Consider the following 22,792-nt stretch of genomic DNA (forward strand, 5'->3'; position numbering starts at 1 on the left):
CTTGCATTTTTAAAACAGCAGGTTCAGGCGGGGGCGATCAGAGCTCGGGAAAGCGGAGGGTTCCGAGCCTGCCTGGCGTGATCCGTGGGCCCGCGTGTCCCCGCGATGCGGGCGGTGGACCCTCCCCGGCCTGCCTGGGAGGCCATCCTCTGCTGCCACGTCCCTCTGCTGCCGCCATGCATACGCGGCTCCCCAGGGATTCCGGGGGATGCGGCGCCCTCCAAGTCTTTTGTGTGTCCAGCTGGTGGCGCGTTGGTTTGGAAGATGACACCCAAAGGCGGCAGACTTCTCATTGTTCATTTGCTCCGTCGTGTGTCCGTCTCTTTGCGATCTTACTGACTGCAGCATGCCAGGCCTCCCTGTTTTCCCGGAGTTTTGCTCAAACTCATGTCCATTGTGTTCATGATGCCATCTGACCATCTCATCCTCTTTCAAACACTTCTCCTCCTGCTAGTGGCTGGAAAAGTATGGCATAAGTCGGATGTCTGTGTCTGCTTCCCCTAGGTCAAGAAATTACCTCCTTAAAAGGCAACATACTATACATGTTATGAATTGTACCTGCTTAGTCAGTGATAAAGGAAGTAGAAATACCACCACAGCAGCTGGATGCATGGTTGGGCAAGCAGCACCACCAACTCCTCTCCAGCCCCCGCCCCCCACAACAGGTTCAAACTCCTTAGAACGGTTTCCTCTCTCTCTTCACCCTCCCCCTCCGTTGACTGGAGGGCCTCTGGTCCCCCTCCCCACCCCAGAACTACCCTCAACCCCTCACCTGAACAGCTACAGCCACCTTGGTAAGAAAAAGTGAATGAGAAGCTTTTATTTTTTTAATTGGAAAATCATTCCAGAGGAGCAAGTTCGTAGCAAAACCAACATATGGACCTTGGCACCAGGCAACAGCATCAGTACCAAATCGACACAGGGACCACCCAGGAGCTGTTTGGGCAGCAAGAAAATACCACCAAGTCTTCCTCTTCTAGGAGAGGCAGGCTTTAAAATTGTCCTTCAGGAAGGCCAGAGAAGAGATTACTATCTTGGATGCAAAACAGAGCATAAACATTGGGATATTTCTTAAGTTATTTAAGAATTCTCCTTGGTCCATTGAAGACATTCACCAAGGAAAGAGCGAGCATGATGGACCAGAGACATTCCGAGAATTTCTTAAGCTTTTGCCAGAGTCAGAAGATATGAAGAAATTAAAAGCATTAGTGGAGACATGGCCAAGCTATCCAAGGAAGACCCCTTAATTCAGATGCTGAACTACTCACTGCAGGTTGAAGTCATGGTGCTAAATAAGAATTTTTGCCTTCTCTATACACAGACATGATGATTCTCAGAACTGCTACAGGAGAGCTGATGTGTGTGAGGAACTACATTTGATATTATTAATATTATTAATATACTTGGTGCTGCAAGAAGGGAAAATCATGATTGCAGAGGGGGCATGCTAGCAATGCAGTGTGATTTAAACTGTCTTCTTTGCTCAACTTGGCAGACAACGCAAATAAACCTACGGTGAATCTCCTGCATTGTTGCAAGGGAAGCTCAAAAGGAAGATGCTGTTCTTCTGAACTTTTCTGAAAAGTTTCATCGTGTTCTCGAGGATGCTAGATTATCTTTGGAAAATACAGAGGCAGGCTGCACTCTCTCTTTTTTTAAAAAATACAATTTTACTTATTTTTGTCTGTGCTGGGTCTTCCTTGCTGCACGCCGGATTTCTCTACTTGCAGGAAGAGGGGGCTGGCTACTCTCCAGCTTCTCAATGCCGTGGTTGCTCTTGCGGCGGATCTCTGGGCTCCAGGGCGCTGGGGCTTCGGGAGCTGCAGCAAGTGGGCTCAGCAGTTACCACGGGCTTAGCTGCTTCCTGGCCTTTGGGATCAGGACGAGGTCTCTAAAGAACATTCAGCTGGGTGGTGGGTGGGAGTCAGTGGATGAAGATTTTCTTCAATGTGCCCTGGAAAAGCTGGGGCGCTGGAAGCAAGGGCTCGGAGACCAGCCGCAATGCCTTCACGGACTTCTTTTGTGAAGACAAAGACACCGCGCAACTGGACGAATGCCTCCAGATAGTCAGTGACTTTGTGTCAGATTCAACGAAGCGGTGAAGGACAACTGGGACCACGAGGCGCAGGAGCTGAAGTAGCGTCCTTGGGCGGCTGGGGAGCTGGGGATCCGGCCGGAGCAGCAGTGAGAATGACTCCGGGCTGTTGACCGAGAGGAGCGCGGAGGACCCGCCCGCTTTCCTCCACCCCACCACCCCGGGCGCATCAGCCCTTCCTACCAGACCCTCAGCGCCCGCCGCTCCAGCCTCTCCCTGGGCGCCTAGGACCCTGAGCTTCTAATTTTCGCGGAGAGAGCTCCACTGGCAGCCCCGAGGAGGAGCTCAAGTTCAACAGCTCGGCCCGAAGCTACCCCCAGCGGGACCCGCCCAGCGGAGCCTGGAGAGCCTAGGGACCAGGACCCCAGCCCAGCGTTCAGGCCTCCGGCCTCGGAGAGCCAGGAGGAAGCCCCCAAACCCGCCTTAGCTTGGCCGAGCCAGTCCCAGCTCTCCCCGCACCCCTGGCCCCTAGGACCCCCCGCCGTCTTACCCGGGGTTCAGAGCAGTGGGCTCAGCATCCCCCGAAAGAGGAGCAGCGAGCCCGGGGTCTGGGTCCCGAGCGGTACCCCCTACCCTCGCCGTCTGCTCTAAGGATTAGGGGGCATGAGCTGGTGACTGGACTGGCTCACTTCTACCAGCAGGCTCCCACGGGCCCGGAAGAGCCGGCCACCTGACGGTGAATGACTTCAGCCCAGTAGAGCTGGCATCTGTGGGGGGATGAGAGACTTAGTCCCCGGGCGCCTGAAAAGACAGCCTGACGCCCGTCTGGGCAGAGGTGCCCAGGGCGGGGGCTGGGGGATGGCGGGGCGGCCCCGAGGAGCCCAGGAGCGAGGCTCTGATATTTGAGGGCAGCAGTGACCCTGAGAACCAAGATCCTGGCTCTCGGTTCTAGTCTCAGACACCACTGACTGCTCGCTGCCGCTGGACTGCTGGAGGGAACCGACTCCAGACCCGAAGCGGGGGACCGCAGGATCAGGGCGATGGGGGAGGGCTCCGTGTCCTCCGGAGCCAGGGAGACCGGAGGCAGCCAGATCTCCTCTAACCCCACCTGCATCCCACCTGGGAGGCTCCCAGAGCAGCCGAGAGCCCGGCTGCCACGGGGACCTGCCCAAGGACAGGCCGGCCAGAGGGAGGGAGGTGATGGCCCCCGGAGAGGAACTCCCTCAAGGAGGCATCGGCGTCGGCTGGGGCCTCCGCGGTCACTGTTGCCCAGAGGGTCGCGGGGCCGGGGCTGGCGCTCATGGGCTGGGAGAGCAAGAGCGGGTGCAGCTCGCCGCGCTCCCCTCCCCCCCCCTCCCCCCACCCCCCACCCCGCCCACTACCCCTTCCGGCCCCCCCACCCCCACCCCGCTCGCGTTGCAGAGGGCTCCCTTCGCAAGCGCTGGCGGCCGGGACCCGCCCCCTACCCTGTTGAGCCGCAGCTGGCGAGGGGGCCTCCGACAAGCTTCCGAGGAGGCCCTGGAGAGCGGCCTGGCGGGAGGGAGCCCTGCGGGCCACCGAGGACACCTTCAGGAAGCTCAGCTCCAAACTCCGCGCCCCCTGCCCCCTTCCCCCGCCCGCAACGTCAGGCGGCAGAAGTTGGGGGGGGGCGGTGAGGGGTGAAGAGTCGGGGAGGGGGTGGTGAGGGGGGCATTCTCGGGCCCTCCGGCGCGCCCGGTGCAGGTTCGCTCGCAACACCAGAGGACCAGCTCCCCACCGTGGGCAGAGCTCCCGGCCTCGCCCAGACCGTGTCGCAGCGGCAGCTGAGGGTGAAGGGTGGCCCAGAGACCCCGCTCCCCAAGGAAAGCGGCGTCTGCGTTCCCCAGGAGGGGCTGGAGTCGGCTGCACAGAGATCCAGGGAAAGGACCGATAGACCGATAGAGATAGACCGGGGAAAGGGCCTCCCTCCCGCTGAAGGACGCCTTCCCGCGGCGCTGGGGAAGGGGCTCCATCCCTTACGGAAGCAAAGAGCATCCGCCCTGTGCTCTCGCCTCCTGGACAGACTTCTGAGAATGGCCGACCCGCCCCTCCTTCCGGCTCATGGCTGTTCCACGTGAAGTCTTCCTCTGGGGCTACCTGCAGATACTCCTGTCACAGAAGGTGACAGTCTCTGGAAGAATGCTGGAGCTTCTGGAATTTACACGTGCTGCATTTTGATGGAAGGTCATTAGAGAGGTTTCAGTCGAGCACATCTTTCCCCTTCTGTGTTTTCTCATTTGTTTTTGCTGTTCAGTCGCTAAGTTGTGTTCAGCTCTTTTCTACGTACTGTAGCCTGGACTACAGTATGCCAGGCTTCCCTGTCCTTCACTATCTCCCGCAGTTTGCTCAGACTTATGTCCATTGAGTCGGTGATGTCATCCAGCCACCTCATCCCCTGTCTCCCCCTCCTCTTCCTGCCCTCAATCTTTCCCAAGATCAAGGTCTTTTCCAATGAGCTGACTCTTTACATCAGGTGGCCAAAGTATTGAACCCTTTTCTCCTTTGAGTATCTTATAAAACTAAGTGAAAGCTGCTATGACTTGTGTTTGCTCTAGTTACAGGAAAGAATTAACTCTTCAGTCTCCCAGTCTTTCTCCTGGAACCTGGAGAAAGTCCCTCTTTTGTCTGTCTGTCTGTCTCTCAATACCTTTTAATGTTGATACCTCTTGCCAGGTGGCTCAGTGGCAAAGAATCTGCCTGCCAGTGCAGGAGACAGGTTTGATCCCTGGGTCGGGAAGAACTCTTGAAGAAAGAAATGGCAATCCACTCCAGTATTCTTGCCTGGAAAATTCCATGGACAGAGGAGCCTGGTGGGCTACATGGGGTTGCAAAATGTCAGACACGACTGAGCGCACACACACACACACATCTGTTCTTTGGTACTGTAGTTTTAAATCTTGAACAAAACCAGATGAACTTTTTAAGGGCCATTGGGCCACTGGGTTTTTATTATTTTATTTATTTTAAAATATATATTTATTTATTTTAATTGGAGGTTAATTACTTTACAATATTTTATTGGTTTTGCCATACATCAACAGACCTCCGAAAATGAAATTGCTTTCAGTTCAGTTCAGTTCAGTCACTCAGTCGTGTCCGATCTTTGCAACCCCATGAATTGTAGCATCACCAAACCCCCAGAGTTCACTAAATCTCATGTCCATGGAGTCGGCATCCAGACAAATCATCCTCTGTCGTCCCCTTCTCCTCCTGCCCCCAATCCCTCCCAGCATCAGAGTCTTTTCCAGTGAGTCAACTCTTCACATGAGGTGGCCAAAGTATTGGAGGTTCAGCTTTAGCATCATTCCTTCCAAAGAACACCCAGGGCTGATCTCCTTTAGAATGGACTGGTTGGATCTCCTTGCAGTCCAAGGGACTCTCAAGAGTCTTCTCCAACACCACAGTTCAAAAGCATCAATTATTCAGCGCTCAGCTTTCTTCACAGTCCAGCTCTCACATCCATACATGACCACAGGAAAACCATAGCCTTGACTAGATGGACCTTTGTTGGCAAAGTAATGTCTCTGCTTTTCAATATGCTATCTAGTTTGGTCATAACTTTCCTTCCGAGGAGGAAGCGTCTTTTAATTTCATGGCTGTAGTCACCATCTGCAGTGATTTTGGAGCCCAGAAAAATAGCCTGACACTGTTTCCACTGTTTCCCATCTATTTCCCATGAAGTGATGGGACCAGATGCCATGATCTCAGTTTTCTGAATGTTGAGCTTTAAGTCAACTTTTTCACTTTCTTCTTTCACTTTCATCAAGAGGCTTTTAGTTCCTCTTCACTTTCTACCATAAGGGTGGTGTCATCTACATATCTGAGGTTATTGATATTTCTCCCGACAATCTTGGTTTCGGCTTGTGCTTCTTCCAGCCCAGCATTTCTCATGATGTACTCTGCATGTAAGTTAAAAAGCAGGGTGACAATATACAGCCTTTGCACTCCTTTTCCTATTTTGAACCAGCCTGTTGTTCCATGTCCAGTTCTAAATGTTGCTTCCTGCCTGCATACAGATTTCTCAAGAGGCAGGTCAGGTGGTCTGGTATTCCTATCTCTTTCAGAATTTTCCACTGTTTATTGTGATCCACACAGTCAAAGTCTTTGGCATAGTCAATAAAGCAGAAATAGATGTTTTTTCTGGAACTCTCTTGCTTTTTCCATGATCCAGAAGATGTTGGCAATTTGATTTCTGGTTCCTCTGCCTTTTATAAAAGCAGGTTGAACATCTGGAAGTTCACAGTTCACATATTGCTGAAGCCTGGCTTGGAGAATTTTGAGCATTACTTTACTAGCATGTGAGATGAGTGCAATTGTGTGGCTGTCTGAGGAGGCCTTACAAATAGCTATGAAAAGAAGAGAAGCAAAAAGCAAAGGAGAAAAAGAAAGATATAAGCGTCTGAAAGCAGAGTTCCAAAGAATAGAAAGGAGAGATAAGAAAGCCTTCCTTGGCGATCAATGCAAAGAAATAGAGGGAAACAACAGAATGGGAAAGACTAGAGATCTCTTCAAGAAAATTAGAGATACCAAGGGAACATTTCATGCAAAAATGGGCTCGATAAAGGACAGAAATGGTCTGGACCTAACAGAAGCAGAAGATATTAGGAAGATGTGGCAAGAATACACAGAAGAACTGTATAAAAAACATCTTCATGACCCAGATAGTCACGATGATGTGATCACTCACCTAAAGCCAGACATCTTGGAATGTGAAGTCAAGTGGGCCTTAGAAAGCATAACTATGAACAAAGCTAGTGGAGGCGATGGAATTCCAGTTGAGCTATTTCAAATCCTGAAAGATGATGCTGTGAAAGTGTTGCACTCAATATGCCAGCAAAGTTGGAAAACTCAGCAGTGGCCACAGGACTGGAAAAGGTCAGTTTTCATTCCAATCCCAAAGAAAGGCAATGCCAAAAAATGCTCAAACAAACACTTAGGAAAATAAAATAAATCCGAGAGTCAAAAAAAAAAAAAAAGAAGTTAACTAAGATGCAAAAAACATAAAATATTCTATAGTGAGGGGAAATATTTCTTTATAGGAGAAAATTATTTGTATACATTTGCAAATTTCCTTGTCCTGCCAGGACAGAAGAAGTACTTTTCCATGGCAATGGCTTTGGGGAAGTGGGACTTACAGGAACCTCATCTCACTACCCCTTCCTATCTCCATGAAGCTAAAGCTGGGACCTTCTAGGCCCCAGTTTACAGTAAGACCTAGCCAAGTTGACCAGGTGCATTCCTCCCAAGGACTCCTCACTTCAGCTAGTGGAGGCCCAGCAGCCCCTCCTATTCCCTGCCTTTCTTCCTTAGGCACTCATCAGAGCCCTCCTTGAATCAAGCTCCCACACCTTATCCTGCCATGGAGACCCTCTGGAGACACTGACTCTAAGGCCAAGGATCACCCAAAGACTTCTTAAATAGCCTTCCTCCATGAAAAAGTATTCTGAATAGACTGGCCTTTCCCTATACAAGGTCTTTCTCTGTGAGACTGGGAAGTGCATGCAGTTGGGTAGGCAGGAGAGGAAGATGCTGAACAAGAGCCAATCCCATCCCATCCGTGCTCCTTGAAACTGCCATGTGTCACCTACACAACTGTGCACTTAGATGTGTGGTTGGGAGTAACTTCTCTCTGTTTTGCACTTTGGACTCAAGTCACTGAATGTGGTTAGTCACTTTTCCAGGAAATGTGAGACTGTAACTACCAAGTGAATCCTTGGAATTTCCTGGCAGTCCAAGTTCATTTAACTCTGACTGCAGAGGGGGATCAGTCTTCCAGTTTATGTACCCTGTACTCTGTTCTCAGACTTACAATGCTGCCTCTTCTCTTCCCCGCTCCATACGCCCCAGTGCATGTTGGAAGGTGTCCAATATGTTACTGGGGAAGAGTGGAGGGCAATTACAAATAGCTGCAGAAAGAATGAAGCGGCTGGGCCAAAGCAGAAACAACGCTCAGTTGTGGGTGTGTCTGGTGGTGAAAGTAAAGTCCAATGCTGTAAAAAACAATGTTGTGTAGGAACCTGGAACATTAGATCCATGAATCAAGATAAGTTGGATGTAGTCAAGCAGAAAATGGTAAGCGCGAACATCAGAATTTTAGCCATCAGTGTAGTAAAATGATTTTACTTTTAATTTAGATGACCACTGTGTCTACTACTGTGAACAAGAATGCCTTAGAAGAAATGGAATAGCCCTCATAGTCAACAAAACAGTCTGAAATGCAGTACCTGGGTGCAGTCTCAAAAAACACAGAATGATCTCAGTTCATTTTCAAAGCAAACCACCTCAACATCATAGTAATCCAAGTCTATGTCCCAACCACTGATGCCAAAAAAGCTGACGTTGACTGGCTCTACAACACCTTCTAAAACTAACAAACAAACAAACAAACAAACAAAAAAGATGTCAGTTTCGTCACACGGGATTGGAATGTGAAAGTAGGAAGTCAAGAGATACCTGGAATAACAGGAAAGTTTGGCCTTCGAGTACAAAATGAAGCAGGTTAAAGGCTAACAGAGTTTTGTCAAGAGAACATGCTAGTCATAGCAAACACCTTTTTCCAACAACCCAAGAGGTGACTTTACACATGGACATCACCAGATGCTCAATACCAAAATCAGACTGATTATGTTCTTTGCAGCCAAAGATGGAGAAGCTCTATACAATCAGCAAAAACAAGACTGGCTCAGATCATGAACATCTTATTACAAAATTCAGGCTTAAATTGAAGAAAGTAGGGAAAATCCCTAGACCATTCAGGTATTACTTAAATAACTTATGATTATACAGTAGAAGTGATGAATAGATTCAAGGGATTAGATCTGGAAGACAGAGTGCCTGTAGAATTATGGACAGAGATTTGTAACACTATGCAGGAGGCAGCCATCCCTGAGGAAAAGCAACGCAAGTAGGCAAAGTGGTTGTCTGAGGAGGCTTTACAAATATCTGAGGAGGGAAGAGAAGTGAAAGGCAAAGGAGAAAGAGAAAGATATACCCAATTGAATGTAGCATTCCAGAGAATAGCAAGAAGCAGTAATAATACAAGTGCCTAGCTGCTGAGTGGTGTCTGACTCTTTGGGACACTTTGGACTGTAGCCTCCCAGGTTCCTCTGTCCATGGAATTTTTCAGGCAAGAATATTGGAGTGGTTTGCTGTTTTCCTCCTCTAAGGGATCTTTGCTATTTTCCTCCTCTAAGGGATCTTCCTGAACCAGGGATTGAAGCCACATCTCACAATGCAAAGAAATTGAGGAAAACAATAGAATGGGAAAGATGAGATTTCTCCAAGAAAATTGTAGATATCAAAGGAACATTTCATGCGAGGATTGGAATGATAAAGGATAGAAATGGTGAGGACCTAACAGAAGCAGAAGAGATTGAAAAGAGGTGGCAAGAATACACAGAAGAACTGCACAAGAAAGGTCTTAACGACCTGGATAACCACGATGGCGCCATCACTCAACTAGAGCTGGACATCCTGGAGTTTTAAGTCAAGTGTGTCTTAGGAAGCATTACTACAAACATGGAGGTGATGGAATTCCAGCTGAGCTATTTCAAATCCTAAAAGATGATGATGTTAATGCTGCACTCAGTATGTCAGTTAATTTGGAAAACTCAGCAGTGGCCACAGGGAAAAGGTTAGTTTTCATTCCAGTCCCATAGAAAGGCAATGCCAAAGAATGCTCAAACACCACACAATTGTATTCATTTCACATGCTAGCAAGGTAATGCTCAAAATCCTTCAAGTTAGGCTTCAATAGTATGTGAACTGAGAACTCAGAGATGTACAAGCTGGATTTAGAAAAGGCAGAGGAACCAGAGATCAAATTGCCAACATTTGTTTTATCTTGGAGATAACAAGGGAGTTCCAAAAAAACATCTATTTCTGCTTCACTGACTAAGCTAAAGCCTTTGTCTGTGTGGATCACAACAAACTGTGGAAAATTCCTAAAGAGATGGGAGTATCAGACCACCTTACCTGTCTCCTGAGAAACTTGTATGCAGGTCAAGAAGCAACAGTTAGAACCTTACATGGAGCAACTGACTAGTTCAAAATTGGGAGAAGAGTACAACAAGGCTGCATATTGTCACCCTGCTTATTTAACTTCTGTGCAGAATACATCATGTGAACTGCTGGACTGGATGAATTACAAGCTGGAATCAAGATTGTCAGGAAAAAATATCAACCTCAGATATGCAGATGATAGCATTCTAATGGCAGAAAGTAAAGAGAACTAAAGAGGTTGATGGCAGTAACAGAGGAGAGTGAAAATGCTGGCTTGAAACTCAGCATTCAAAAACTAAGATCATGGCATCTTGTCCCATCACTTCATGGCAAACAGGAGGCAAAAAGTGAAAGCACTGAGAGATTTTATTTTCTTAGGCTTCAAAATCACTGCAGACAAGAACTGCAGCCATGAAATTAAAAGACATTTGCTCCTTGGAAAGCCATGGCAAATTTAGACAGTGTATTAAAAAGCAGAGGCATCACTTTGCTGACAAAGGTCCATGTAGTAAAAGCTATGGTTTTTCCAGTAGTCATGTATGGATGTGATAGTTGAACTATAAAGTAGGGTGAGCACCAAAGAATTTATGTTTTTGAATCATGGTGCTGGAGAATAATCATGAGAGTCCCTTGGACAGTAATAAGATCAAACCAGTAAATCCCAATGGAAATCAACCCTGAATATTCATTGGAAGGACTGATGCTGAAACTGAAGCTCCAATACTATGAACACCTGATGGCAAAAGCTGACTCATTGGGAAAAACCCTGATGCTGGGAAAGACTCAAGGCAAAAGGGGAAGGGGATGGCAGAGGATGAGAGGTTAGATAGCACCACTGACTCAGTGGACATGAGTTTCAGCAAACTCTGGGAATTAGTGGAGGACAGAGCTTGGTGTGCTCCAGTCCATGTGGTCGCAAAGAGTTGGACATGACTTGGCAAGTGAACAACAACAGCAAAGTCCATATAAACAAGTACAACCCTTCCTTTTTTGTTCTTTCCACAGAAAACTATGAAGCAGTTCAATTCTGTCCTTTCCATCTTCTGAAAATGACTGAATTTTTGTAGTAGGTTTATTTTAACTTGTTTAGAGACCACGTACTTGCCAAAGTTCACTGTTGATGATACAGAATCACTGAGGACAAGCACATCGGAGAGTAAATCTTTAAACAGATTTAATGTTCATCAGATACAAGTATCTTTGGTAAATAATTTTCTCTATGACTATTAAAAAGTGAACATCCTATGCTTCCAAAAGGACTAGGGAAACTGTCTCCATTTCTCTGTTGTAGGAGTGAGGTGAGTTGGATCCACTCAGTAGTGAGGAGAACCTGATATGAGGTCACATAGATTCAATATGAATTAATGAAAGGATACTGTTTTCTCCCTTTGAAGTTGCAGCTTTGATGTCATTGTGACTCTTCTTGAGGATCACCTGTTTACAATGGCCTTTGAGGAGCTCCTGGATAAAGTTGGTGGCCTGGGGAAATTCCAGATCCTTCAGATGGCTTTTGTTCTCCCCGTTTTCATGATAGTAGTCTGTCACTCGCTGTTGGAGAACTTCACTGCAGCCGTTCCTGGTCATCGCTGCTGGGTCCACATTCTTGATAATGCCACTGTCTCTGGTAATGACACAGGGATCCTCAGCCCTGATGTCCTCCTGAGAATCTCCATCCCACTGGATTCAAACTTGAAGCCAGAGAAGTGTCATCGTTTCCTTCACCCCCAGTGGCAGTTCCTTCACCTGAATGGGACCTTGCCCAACATGACTGACCTGGACATGGAGCCCTGTGTGGATGGCTGGGTGTATGACCACAGCCTGTTCTCCTCCACCATCGTGACTGAGGTAAAGGCCTCGTTTACTTCTTGTGAGTACTTGTTCTCTGTGTTTAGAATAATGTAAAGTAAACACAGGTTCATTATTCAGATAGCCAGCTTTTATTCATTCTTTTAGCAAATAGTAATTGCTGATTTTGTAAATTGTCAATTACTTACAATGTGAGGGCACTGAAATTAACAAACTGGTTATGGATTTTACTATCACAAAACTTAAGTTTTGTGTGAATTTTTATGTTTAGCCAAGTTAATACTTGATATAAATTGTGGAAAATTATTCATGGTCACATGTTCTTAGCCTTTGTGCAAATCGGAAATATTTATATTAATTTTAAAAATTCTATGTCCTGGATTCTTATGAAAGAAACAAACCAAATACATTTTATTCCATGTGTAAAATCCAGGCATCAGTAATGAAAAAAAAATCCCCTCAATACTTTCAATGTGTGGCAAAGTTTGAGAACCAGTGAGGCACACAGTGCTAACTGAGTATGATTTGCCATAATAGAACTAAGAGGATTTAGTTGAGGATTTAGAGAATTCCGTGCTTACACTGAGACTTGAATAATATATGTGAGTAAATGTTCAAAGGAAACCAGAGGGTGTGTTCCCTGAGGGTTGTTAGAGTGAGTGAACGTTCGCTGAGGGATATAAGAAGCTGTGAAGCTCCCCTGTGCTGGTTTCCTTCTTTTCCAGTGGGACCTCATTTGTGACAATCAGTCACAGAAATCAGTGGGTCAATCCCTATTCATGGCTGGAATGCTGGTGGGAGGCCTCATATACGGCCTTCTCTCAGACAGGTGAGTGTCTCCACATCACGGCTGCCCTTCTTCTGGGTAGGTTCACAGTTTTCTATTAACTCTTTCATAAAGAAGTCTTTATTGAGTTCCAGTAGGCAGTTCATACTGTTGGTTTCTAGGGAGCTATAGATGGAAATGGAGAATTAGACTCATTGTTACAAATGCAAATTTGTTTGGTCACAGAGCTCATTGTACTGGACACAGAAATAACATCTCTATTAGGTTGGGGGGCATTTCAGAACAGTAGAGGAGGGTTACGTAAACTTCATTTGTAAAGATGAGCAGAAATTACCAATGAGAAGTGAGGGTGAGGTGCTTCAAGACAGGAGGTTCAATCTTTTTGAGAGACAATATTGCAGGTTTACATGTTATGACTCTATGTTAATTCACTCGTTGACTCTGTGAGCTAAACGCCTATGGGTTCTCATATCGGTCCTGCTGTCGTAGTACCCACCATATTCATTTCTAGAAAACTTTGGTGTTTAGTGAGATGGTTCTGAAGCAAGAAATAATTGTGACTATAACCTGGATGTTTGGTTTTGCTTAAAAAACCTCATTAGAGGTAATTCTTCCAGCCACGTGAGTTAACTACTCTGTAAACCTCAGGTGATATAATTTGTGTTGTGAGATGTTTGGGTTATCTTGTACTTGGCAGTGGTCATCCAAAAGTAAGAGAATAACTGTGGCAGCCACACATCAAGTCCTCTGTAGGAGAAGTGGGAGGCTTAAAATATCCCTTGTTGTCTGTAAGCCTAATATCATTTCCTCTTACAACTAAAAATTGTGAACTCTGAATGTATCACCTCCGTGTAATTCATAAAAGATTTCAGAGCTGAAGTGCTCGTATTGGCCAGTCTTCTCACTGAGCCTTTTATGATGATTCACAACCAATGCTGATTGATCAATTTAGGTAATACGGATGTGTGGTGATGCTTATAGATATGTTTGTGTTAGTATGTTATGACAGAAAATAAGGGAAGAAAATTCAGGGAAGAAGCAGGAAACTTATAGCTCAGTCAAAGATTTTGAACTAAAAATAGATAAAAAGCTGTGGACATTGGTATCAAAAGCAAAAATAGACAAGTGGGGTTATGTCAAACCAGAAACTTCTCCATTGCAAAGAAAATGAACAGCAAAATGAAATGGAAACCTACAGAATAAGAGAAAATATTTGAAAGGCATCTGTCTGATAAAGAATTAATATCCAAAGAAGCTAGTGCAACAAATAAGAAAAGCTCTCAAATATCCTGATATTTAAAATGGCATAGGACCTCAGTCAATATTTCTCCAAAGAACATATAGAAATAGTCAATCAGTATATGAGAAGACTCTTAACATCACTAATAATCAGAGAAATAGAAATCAAAAGAATGGTGAGATACACCCTCATACTGGTTCTGATGGCTATTATATCTAAGATACTATTGCCAAGATCAATGTCAAGGAGATTTTCCTTTTCTTTCTTCCAGGAGTTTTACTGTTTTGGGGTAATGTTTAAGTCTTTAATCTACTTTTAGTGAATTGAAAAAATTTTGTAAGTTTTCAGAATTTTCTATATAGAATTTCATATCATATGCAAAGTCAATATAATTCCTCCTTTCCAGTGGATGCTTTTTGCTTTTTTCTTGCCTTATAGCTCTGACTAGGGCTTCCAGGATTATGTTTATAGGGTGAGCTGGCACCCCCTTTCCCCTCCTGAACTGAGAGGAAAATCTTTCAACCTGTCCATACTAAGTATGCTATTATCTGAAGACTCATCATATATTACCTTTATTATGTTCATGTGCGTTGCTTCTATCCCCAATTGATTATTTTTACCATGAAGAGATATTGTATTATGTCAAGTGGCTTTTCCTGCATCTTTTGAGATGGTCATATCATTTTTATTTTTCATTCTATTAATGTTGTATATCACATACATTGAATCGTGTATGTTGAACTCCATGCATCCTAGGGATAAATCCCACTTGATTATAGTGTATAATCCTTTCAGTGTGCAGTTGATTTCAGTTTCTAATATCTTGTTAAGAAAGTTTTGCATCTATATTCAGCAGAGATGTTGGTCTTTAGTTTTCTTGTAATGTCCTTATCTAGCATGAAAATGGTGATCTTTTCCTGTGAGTTTGAGAGTGTACTCGCCTCTTTAATTTTTTGGAAATGTTTGAGAAGAATTGGTGTTGATTGTCATTTGAATGTGTGGGAATATTCACCTGTGAAACCATCTGGTCCTATGTTTTAAAATTTAAATATAGTTGATTGGTAGCATTATATTAGCTTCAGGTAAACTAAATTATATTTCAATAGTTTATAGATTATGCTCCATTTAAAGTTATTATGAATTAATGGTTACATTTTTCTGTGCTGTACAGTAGATCCTTGTGGTTTATTTATTTGATACATAAAGGCACATTTATACATAAGAGATAAATTCATATCTTTTTAATATAAATTTATTTATTTTAATTGGAGGTTAATTACTTTACAATATTGTATCTTTTTTTTTCTTTTTAAAATTTTATTTTTACTTTATTTTACTTTACAGTATTGTATTGGTTTTGCCATACATTGACATGAATCCGCCACGGATGTATATGAGCTCCCAATCCTGAATCCTCCTCCCACTTCCCACCCCATATCATTTCTCTTAAGTAAGTAAGTAAGTAAGAAAGTAAAGTCACTCAGTCGTGTCTGACTCTTTGTGACCCCGTGGACTGCAACCCACCAGGCTCCTCAGTTCATGGGATTCTCCAGGCAAGAATACTGGAGTGGGTTGCCATTTCCTTCTCCAGGGATGGAACCCAGGTCTCCCGCATTGGAGGCAGATGCTTTAACCTCAACAATATTGTATCTTTTAATCCCATACTAGTTTGTTTTCTGTATCTGTGAGGCTGTTTCTTTATTGTTACATCCATTCTTTTCTATCAGTTTTTGATTTCACATATGAGTGATGGAGTACTGGTTTTTCTCTGTCTCCCTCATTTCACTAAGCATGTAGGTCCATCCACGTTGTTGCAAATGACAGAATTTCCTTCTCTAGAGCTGAATGATATTCCATTGTATCTATGCACTGTATCTTGTTTGTTAATTCATCTGTTAATGGCCACTTAGATTGCTTCCATGTCTTGGCTATTATAAATAATGTTTCAGTGAACACTGGGATGTATGTATCTTTTTGAATTATTATTGTTTTTTTTTTTTTGGTATGTACCCAGGAGTGGTATTGTTAGATCATATGGTAGTTTTATTTTAATTTTTTGAGGTGCCTCCATATTGTTTTATACAGTTTTTGCACCAATTTACTTTCCCACCAATATTTCATGAAACTTCCCTTTTCTCCGTACTTTGGCCAACAGATGTTATTTGTTGTTTTTTCCTTAATAGTGATCCTGATATGTATAAGGTGATAGCATGCTTTTGATTTTCATTTTTCTAGCAACTAATGATGCTAAGCATTTTTCATCTGCCCATGGGCCATCAGTATGTCCTCACTGGAAAAATGTCTATTTAGGTCTTCTGATCATTTTAAAAATTGAGTTATTTACTGTTTGATACTTAATTACATGATCTGTTTAAATATTTTTGATAGTAACTACATTTTGTATGGGGTAAGAATTAGTCATTGTTGGTAGTTCAGATTTTATATTTTTATGACAGATAAATAGGAATTTATCCATTTATTCTAGCTTATCAACTTTATTCTTTATAAATGTCAGTAACAGTCTCTTACAATCCTCTGTATTTCTGTGGTATTAGCTGAAATGTATCCTTTTTAAAAAAAATTTGAGTCTTCTTTCACTTTTTTAGTTTAGATAAAGTTTGTCAATTTTGTTCACTTTCTTAAAAATAATCTTTTGGGTTTTTTGACGTTGTTATTGATTTTCTGGTTTCCATTTATTTCATTTCTGATCTTCCCTTTGTTATTTAATTCTTTCTGCTAACTGTGGGCTTGTTTCTCTCTCTCTTTTTTCTGTTCCTTGAGGTTAAAGTAATGCAATTTGAGAGGTTTCTTTTTCATAGCTGCCTCATCTATTGCTATAAAGTTCATTCTTAGAGCTGGTTTTGCAGCATTTCACAAGTTTTGATGTGTTGTATTACCATTTTTGTTTGTTTCAAGATGTTGGGGATTTCTCTTTTGAATGATTTTGTGTCCCATTGGTTTTTAATTTTTTGTATATTTTAAGATTTCCAACTTTCCATCTGTTATTTATTTCTAGCTTCATTTTATTGTAGTTAGTTACAAAGATACTTGACAACATTTCAATTTTCTTAGCTAAGACGTTTTTTGTGACATAGTATATAATCTATTTCAGAAAATGTTTGCTGTACACTTAAGCATGTGTATTCTGCTGCTGTTGGATGAAATGTGCTTTGTATCTGTTAGGACTGTTTGCTCTAAAGTATAATACAAGTTTGTTGTGTTTTTATTGACTTGCAGTCTGGATGATCTCTTTCCATTGTCAAAAATGTGGTACAGAATTTCCCTCCTATCATTGTATTGTCTACTTCTCCCTTCATGTATGCTGTTGTTCGTTGTCCAGTCACTAAGTCATATCTGACTGTGACCCCCATGGATTTCAGCATGCCAGGCTTCCATGTCCTTCACTATTTTCTGGGGTTGCACAGACTTGTGTCCATTATGTCAATGATGCCATCCAACAATCTCATCTTCTGTCGCCCTCTTCTCCTCTTGTCCTCAATCTTTCCCAGCACTGGGGTCTTTCCCAAAAAGTTGGCTCTTCGTGTCAGGTGGCCAAAGTACTGGATCTTCAGTTTTAGCATCAGTCCTTCCAGTGAATATTCAGGACTGATTTCCTTTAGGATTGACTGGTTCGATCTTGCAAGATCTTGGACTCTCAGTCTTCTCCAGCACCACATTTAGAAAACACCCATTCTTTGGCTCTCAGTCTTCTTAATGGCCCAACTGTCACATTCATACCTGACTACTGCAAAAACCATAGCTTTGACTATATGGACCCTTGTCAGCAAAGTGAAGTTGCTGCCTTTTAATATGCTCTCTAGGTTTGTCATAACTGTCTTTAAAAGGTGCAACCTTCTTTTAATTTCATGGCCTCAGGGACCATCTGCTATGATTTTGGAGCCCAAGATGATAAAATCTGTCACTGTTTCTACTTCTTACCCATCTATTTGCTATGAAGTGATAGGACCAGATGCCATGATCTTGGTTTTGTGAATGTTGAGTTTTAAGCCACCTTTTTCACTCTCCTCTTTCACCCTCATCAAGAATCTCCTTAGTTCCTCTTCACTTTCTGCCATTAGAGTGCTATCATCTGCATATCTGAGGTTGTTGATATTTCTCCTGGCAGTCTTGATTCCAGGTTGTGATTCATCAAGCCTGGCTTTTCAATGATATACTCTGCATAAACTTAAATAGACAGGGTGACAATATACAGCCTTGATGGACTCCTTTCTCAATTTTGAACCAGTTCGTTGTTCCATGTCTTGTTCTAATTGTTGCTTCTTAACTTGCGCATAGGTTTCTCAGGAGACAGGTAGAGTGGTCTGGTGTTCCCATCTTTTTAACATTTTCCCACAGTTTGTTGTGACCCATACAGTCAGAGGCTTTAGAATAGTCAGTGGAGCAGAAATAGATGTTTTTCTGGAACTCCCTTGTTTTCTCTATGATCCAATGGATGTTGGCAATTTGATTTCTGATTCTTCTGCCTTTTCTAAACTCAGCTTGTACATCTGGAAGTTCTCGGTTCACATATTGCTGAAGCCTAACTTGAAGGATTTTGAGCATAGTCTTACTAGCATGAGAAAAGAACACAATTGTCCAGTAGTCTGAACATTCTTGGGCTTCCCTGGTAACTCAGTGATAAAGAATTCGCCTACAAATCAGGAGCCACAGGATATGCTGGTTTGATTTCTGTGTTGGAAAGATTGAGGTCATGGCAACTCACTCTAGTATTCTTGCCTGGAGAATCACAGGCCTGGATAGATGATCATGGTGGGCTACAGTCCACAGGGTTGCAAAGAGTTGGACATGACTGAAGTGATTTAGCACGCACATTGAACATTCTTTGGCACTCCTCTTTGGGATTGAAATGAAAACTGACCTTTTCCTGTCCTGTGGTCCTACCAAACATTTAAAGTAGAATCAATACCAACCCATCTTAAATTTATCCATACAAATAGAAGATAAGATAATATTTTAAAATTCATTTACTAGGCCAGCATCCAACTGATACTATAATGAAAAGACAGGGAAGTAAAGCTATAGGACAATATCAATGGTAAACATAGATGCAAAAATCCTCATTAAAATGTTAATAAATCAAATTCAATGACACAGTAAAAGCATTTTATATCATGAACAAGTGGTTTTTACCCCAAGGATGCAAAAATGGTTCAAAACATGCAAACCATTCAACATGATATAGCATATTAACAGAATACAGGATCATATCAATGGATGGTTAAAAAATTGAAAATATTCAGCATCATGCATGATGAGATATTTGCTATGACCAGTGTATTCTCTTGACAAAACTCTGTTAGCCTTTTATCTGCCTCATTTTGTACTCCACGGCCAAACTTGCCTGTTACTCCAAGTATCTCTTGACTTCCTTGCATTCCAATCCCCTATGATGGAAAGGACATCCTTTTCTGTGTTTGTTCTAGAAGATGCTGTAAGTTTTCATAGAACCAGTCAACTTCAGTTTCTTCAGCATCAGTAGTTGGGGCATAGACTTGGATTACTGTGATGTTGAATGGTTTGTCTTGGCAACAACGGAGGTCATTTCATCGCTTTTGAAATTGCACACACTTACTGCATTTTGGACTATTTAACTATGAGGGCTCCTCCATACCTTCTAAGGGATTCTTGTCCACAGTAGTAGATAAAATTGCCATCTGAATTAAATTCTCCCATTTCCATCCATTTTAGTTCACTGATGCCATCTTCTGTTTGACCATGTCCAATTTGCCTTGATTCATGGGCCTAACATTCCAGGTTCCTATATTATGTTGTTCTTTAGAGCATCAGACTTTGTTTTTACCACCAGACACATCCACAGCTGAGTTTCGTTTGAGCTTTGGCCCAGTTGTTTAATTCTTTCTGGAGCTCTTTGTTACTGCCCTTCGTTCTTTCCTAGTAGCATATTGGACATCTTCTGACCTGGAGGCTCATCTTCTGGTGTCATACATTTTTATGTTTTCATAATGCTCATGGGGTTCTTGTGGCAAGAATACTGGAGTGGTTTGCCATTACCTCCTCCAGTGGACCATGTTTTGCCAGAACTCTTTACTATGACTCATCAGTCTTTGGTGGCCCTGCATGACATGGCTCCTAGTTTCATTGAGTCACACAAGCACCTTCACCATAACAAGGCTGTGATTCATTGGAAATCTTATCAACTGTAGTAACATGAATAAATAAATTATTATACTACATGAATAAACATGACACACAACACAATCTGCATGACTAGCTTATATGTAGATTATGAAATACTTGAATCAGAGGAAGTTAATGCAGAGAAGTGATTGTCAAGATTTTGGAGGTGAGAGAAATGGGGAGATGTTGGTCAAAGGGTATAAAGTTTCAGTCTTGCAAGATGAATATATCTTGGTCACGTATGGCACAGTTGTTGTGTTTCAGTCACTAAGTTGTGTCTAACTGTTTGTGACCCCACGGACTACACCATGCTTGGCTCCCATGTCCTTCCCTGTCTCCTGGAGTTTGCTCAAATTTATGTCCACTGAGTAGATGATGCTATCTAACCATCTCATCCTTTGCCTCTCCCTTTCCTTTTGCCTTCAATCTTTCTCAGCATCAGGGTCTTTTTCAATGAGTAGGTATAGTTAATAATTTACTGTATACTCAGAACTTGCAAGAGACTAGATAAATGCTCTCACACAAAAATTGTATCTGTGACATGATGGGTATGTTAATAAGCTTGGTTGAAGTGATTTCTTCACAATATACATATATCAAATCATCACACTGAACATCTTCAGTTCAGTTCAGTTCAGTTCAGTTGTGTCTGACTCTTTGTGACCCCATGAATTGCAGCAGGCCAGGCCTCCCTGTCCATCACCAACTCCTGGAGTTCACCCAAACTCATGTCCATCGAGTTGATGATGCTATCCAGCCATCTGATCCTCTGTTGAACCCTTCTCCTCCTGCCTCCAATCCCTCCCAGCATCAGAGTCTTTTCCAATGAGTCAACTCTTTGCATGAGGTACATATATGCAATTTTATTTGCTTTTGTCAATTATACCTCAATAAAGTGGACAAATTACCAATGGATTTGAATAGATACATTTGTTTACAAAGAAGATATACAACTTGTAAGAAGCACATGAAAAGAAGCAAAACAGCATCACTTATTAAGCCATGCCAATCAAAACTATATTGAAACCCCAATATATAATATAGATAACTAACAAAGACCTACTCATCAAAAAAGCAAGAGAGTTCCAGAAAAACATCTATTTCGGCTTTATTGACTATGCCAAAGACTTTGACTGTGTGGATCACAAGAAACTGTGGAAAGTTCTGAAAGAGATGGGAATACTATACCACCTGCCCTGCCTCTTGAGAAACCTGTATGCAGGTCAGGAAGCAACAGTTAGAACTGGACATGGAACAACAGACTGGTTCCAAATAGGAAAAGGAGTACGTCAAGGCTGTATATTGTCACCCTGCTTATTTAACATATATGCAGAGTACATTGTGAGAAACGCTGGGCTGGGTGAAGCATAAGATGGAATCAAGATTGCCGGGAGAAATATCAGTAACCTCAGATATGCAGGTGACACCACCGTTATGGCAGAAAGGGAAGAAGAACTAAAAAGCCTCTTGATGAAAGTGAAAGAGGAGAGTTAAAAAGCTTGCTTAAAGCTCAACATTCAGAAAACTGAGATCATGACGTTCAGTCCCATCACTTCATGGGAAATAGATGGGGAAACAGTGGAAACAGTGTCAGACTTTATTTTTTCTTGGGCTCCAAAATCACTGCAGATGGTGACTGCAGCCATGAAATTAAAAGACACTCCTTGGAAGGTAAGCTGTGACCAGCCTAGAGAGCATATTAAAAAGCAGAGACATTACTTTGTCAACAAAGGTCTGTCTCGTCAAGGCTATGGTTTTTCCAGTGGTCATGCATGGATGTGAGAGTTGGACTGTGAAGAAAGCTGAGCACCGAAGAATTGATGCTTTTGAACTGTGGTGTTGGAGAAGACTCTTGAGAGTCCGTTAGACTGCAAGGAGATCCAACTAGTCCATTCTAAAGGAGATCAGTCCTGAGTTTTCATTGGAAGGACTGATGTTGAAGCTGAAACTCCAATACTTTGGCCACCTGATGCGAAGAGTTGATTCATTTGAAAAGACCCTGATGCTGGAAAAGATTGAAGGTGGGAGGAGAAGGGGATGACAGAGGGTGAGATGGTTGGATGGCATCATCAACTCAATGGACATGAATTTGAGTAAACTCTGGGAGTTGGTGATGGAGAGGGAAGCCTGGCGTGCTCTGGTCCATGGGGTCACAAGGAGTCGGACATGGCTGAGTGACTGAACTGAAATGAGCTGAAAGACATACTGTATAGCAGAGGGAGTTGGAGAAGAGAATGGCAGCCCACTCCAGGATTTTTGCCTGGAGAATCCCATGGACAGAGGAGCTTGGTGGGCTACAATCCATTGGGTCGCAAAGAGTTGGACACAACTGAGTGACTAACACACATGTACACACATAGGAGAGGGAAATCTACTCTGTACTCTGTAATGACCTATATGGGAAAAGAACCTAGAAAAGAGTAGAGTCCCTTGGACAGCAAGGAGATCAAACCACTCAATCCTAAAGGAAATCAACCATGAGTATTCATTGGAAGGACTAATGCTGAAGCTGAAGCTCCAACACTGGCCACCTGATGTGAAGAGCTGACTCTTTGGAAAAGACCTTCATACTGGAAAAGATTGAGGGCAGGAAGAGAAGGGAGTAACAGAGGATGAGATGGTTGGATGGCATTAGTGACTCAATGGACATGAGTTTGAGCAAATTCTGGGAGATAATGAAGGACAGGAAAGCCTCTTGTGCTGCAGTCCATGGGGTCACAAAGAGTTGAATTCGACTTAGTAACTG

General features: G+C 43.1%; 1 protein-coding gene and 1 pseudogene across 4 annotated transcripts in view; both read left to right on the forward strand.

Moving 5' to 3' along the window:
• Positions 1-22,792, forward strand: part of LOC101118318 (solute carrier family 22 member 10-like) — an 87,909-nt gene that overhangs the window by 29,750 nt on the left and 35,367 nt on the right. The window contains exons 1-3 of one of the 4 annotated variants that reach the window (XM_060404309.1): positions 10,438-11,352; positions 11,449-11,899; positions 12,586-12,689. In XM_060404309.1, coding sequence (XP_060260292.1) covers positions 11,498-11,899; positions 12,586-12,689 — 506 coding nt within the window. In that variant the 5' untranslated portion in view covers positions 10,438-11,352; positions 11,449-11,497. Of the gene's footprint in view, positions 1-8,072; positions 11,900-12,585; positions 12,690-22,792 lie in introns of those variants that run through there. The other 3 variants (XM_060404308.1, XM_042238301.2, XM_004019622.5) reach the window with 3 other exon arrangements.
• Positions 482-3,509, forward strand: LOC101113025 (FH2 domain-containing protein 1-like; annotated as a pseudogene).

Source organism: Ovis aries, chromosome 21, assembly GCF_016772045.2.
Source record: "Ovis aries strain OAR_USU_Benz2616 breed Rambouillet chromosome 21, ARS-UI_Ramb_v3.0, whole genome shotgun sequence".
Taxonomy (NCBI): Eukaryota; Metazoa; Chordata; class Mammalia; order Artiodactyla; family Bovidae; genus Ovis; species Ovis aries.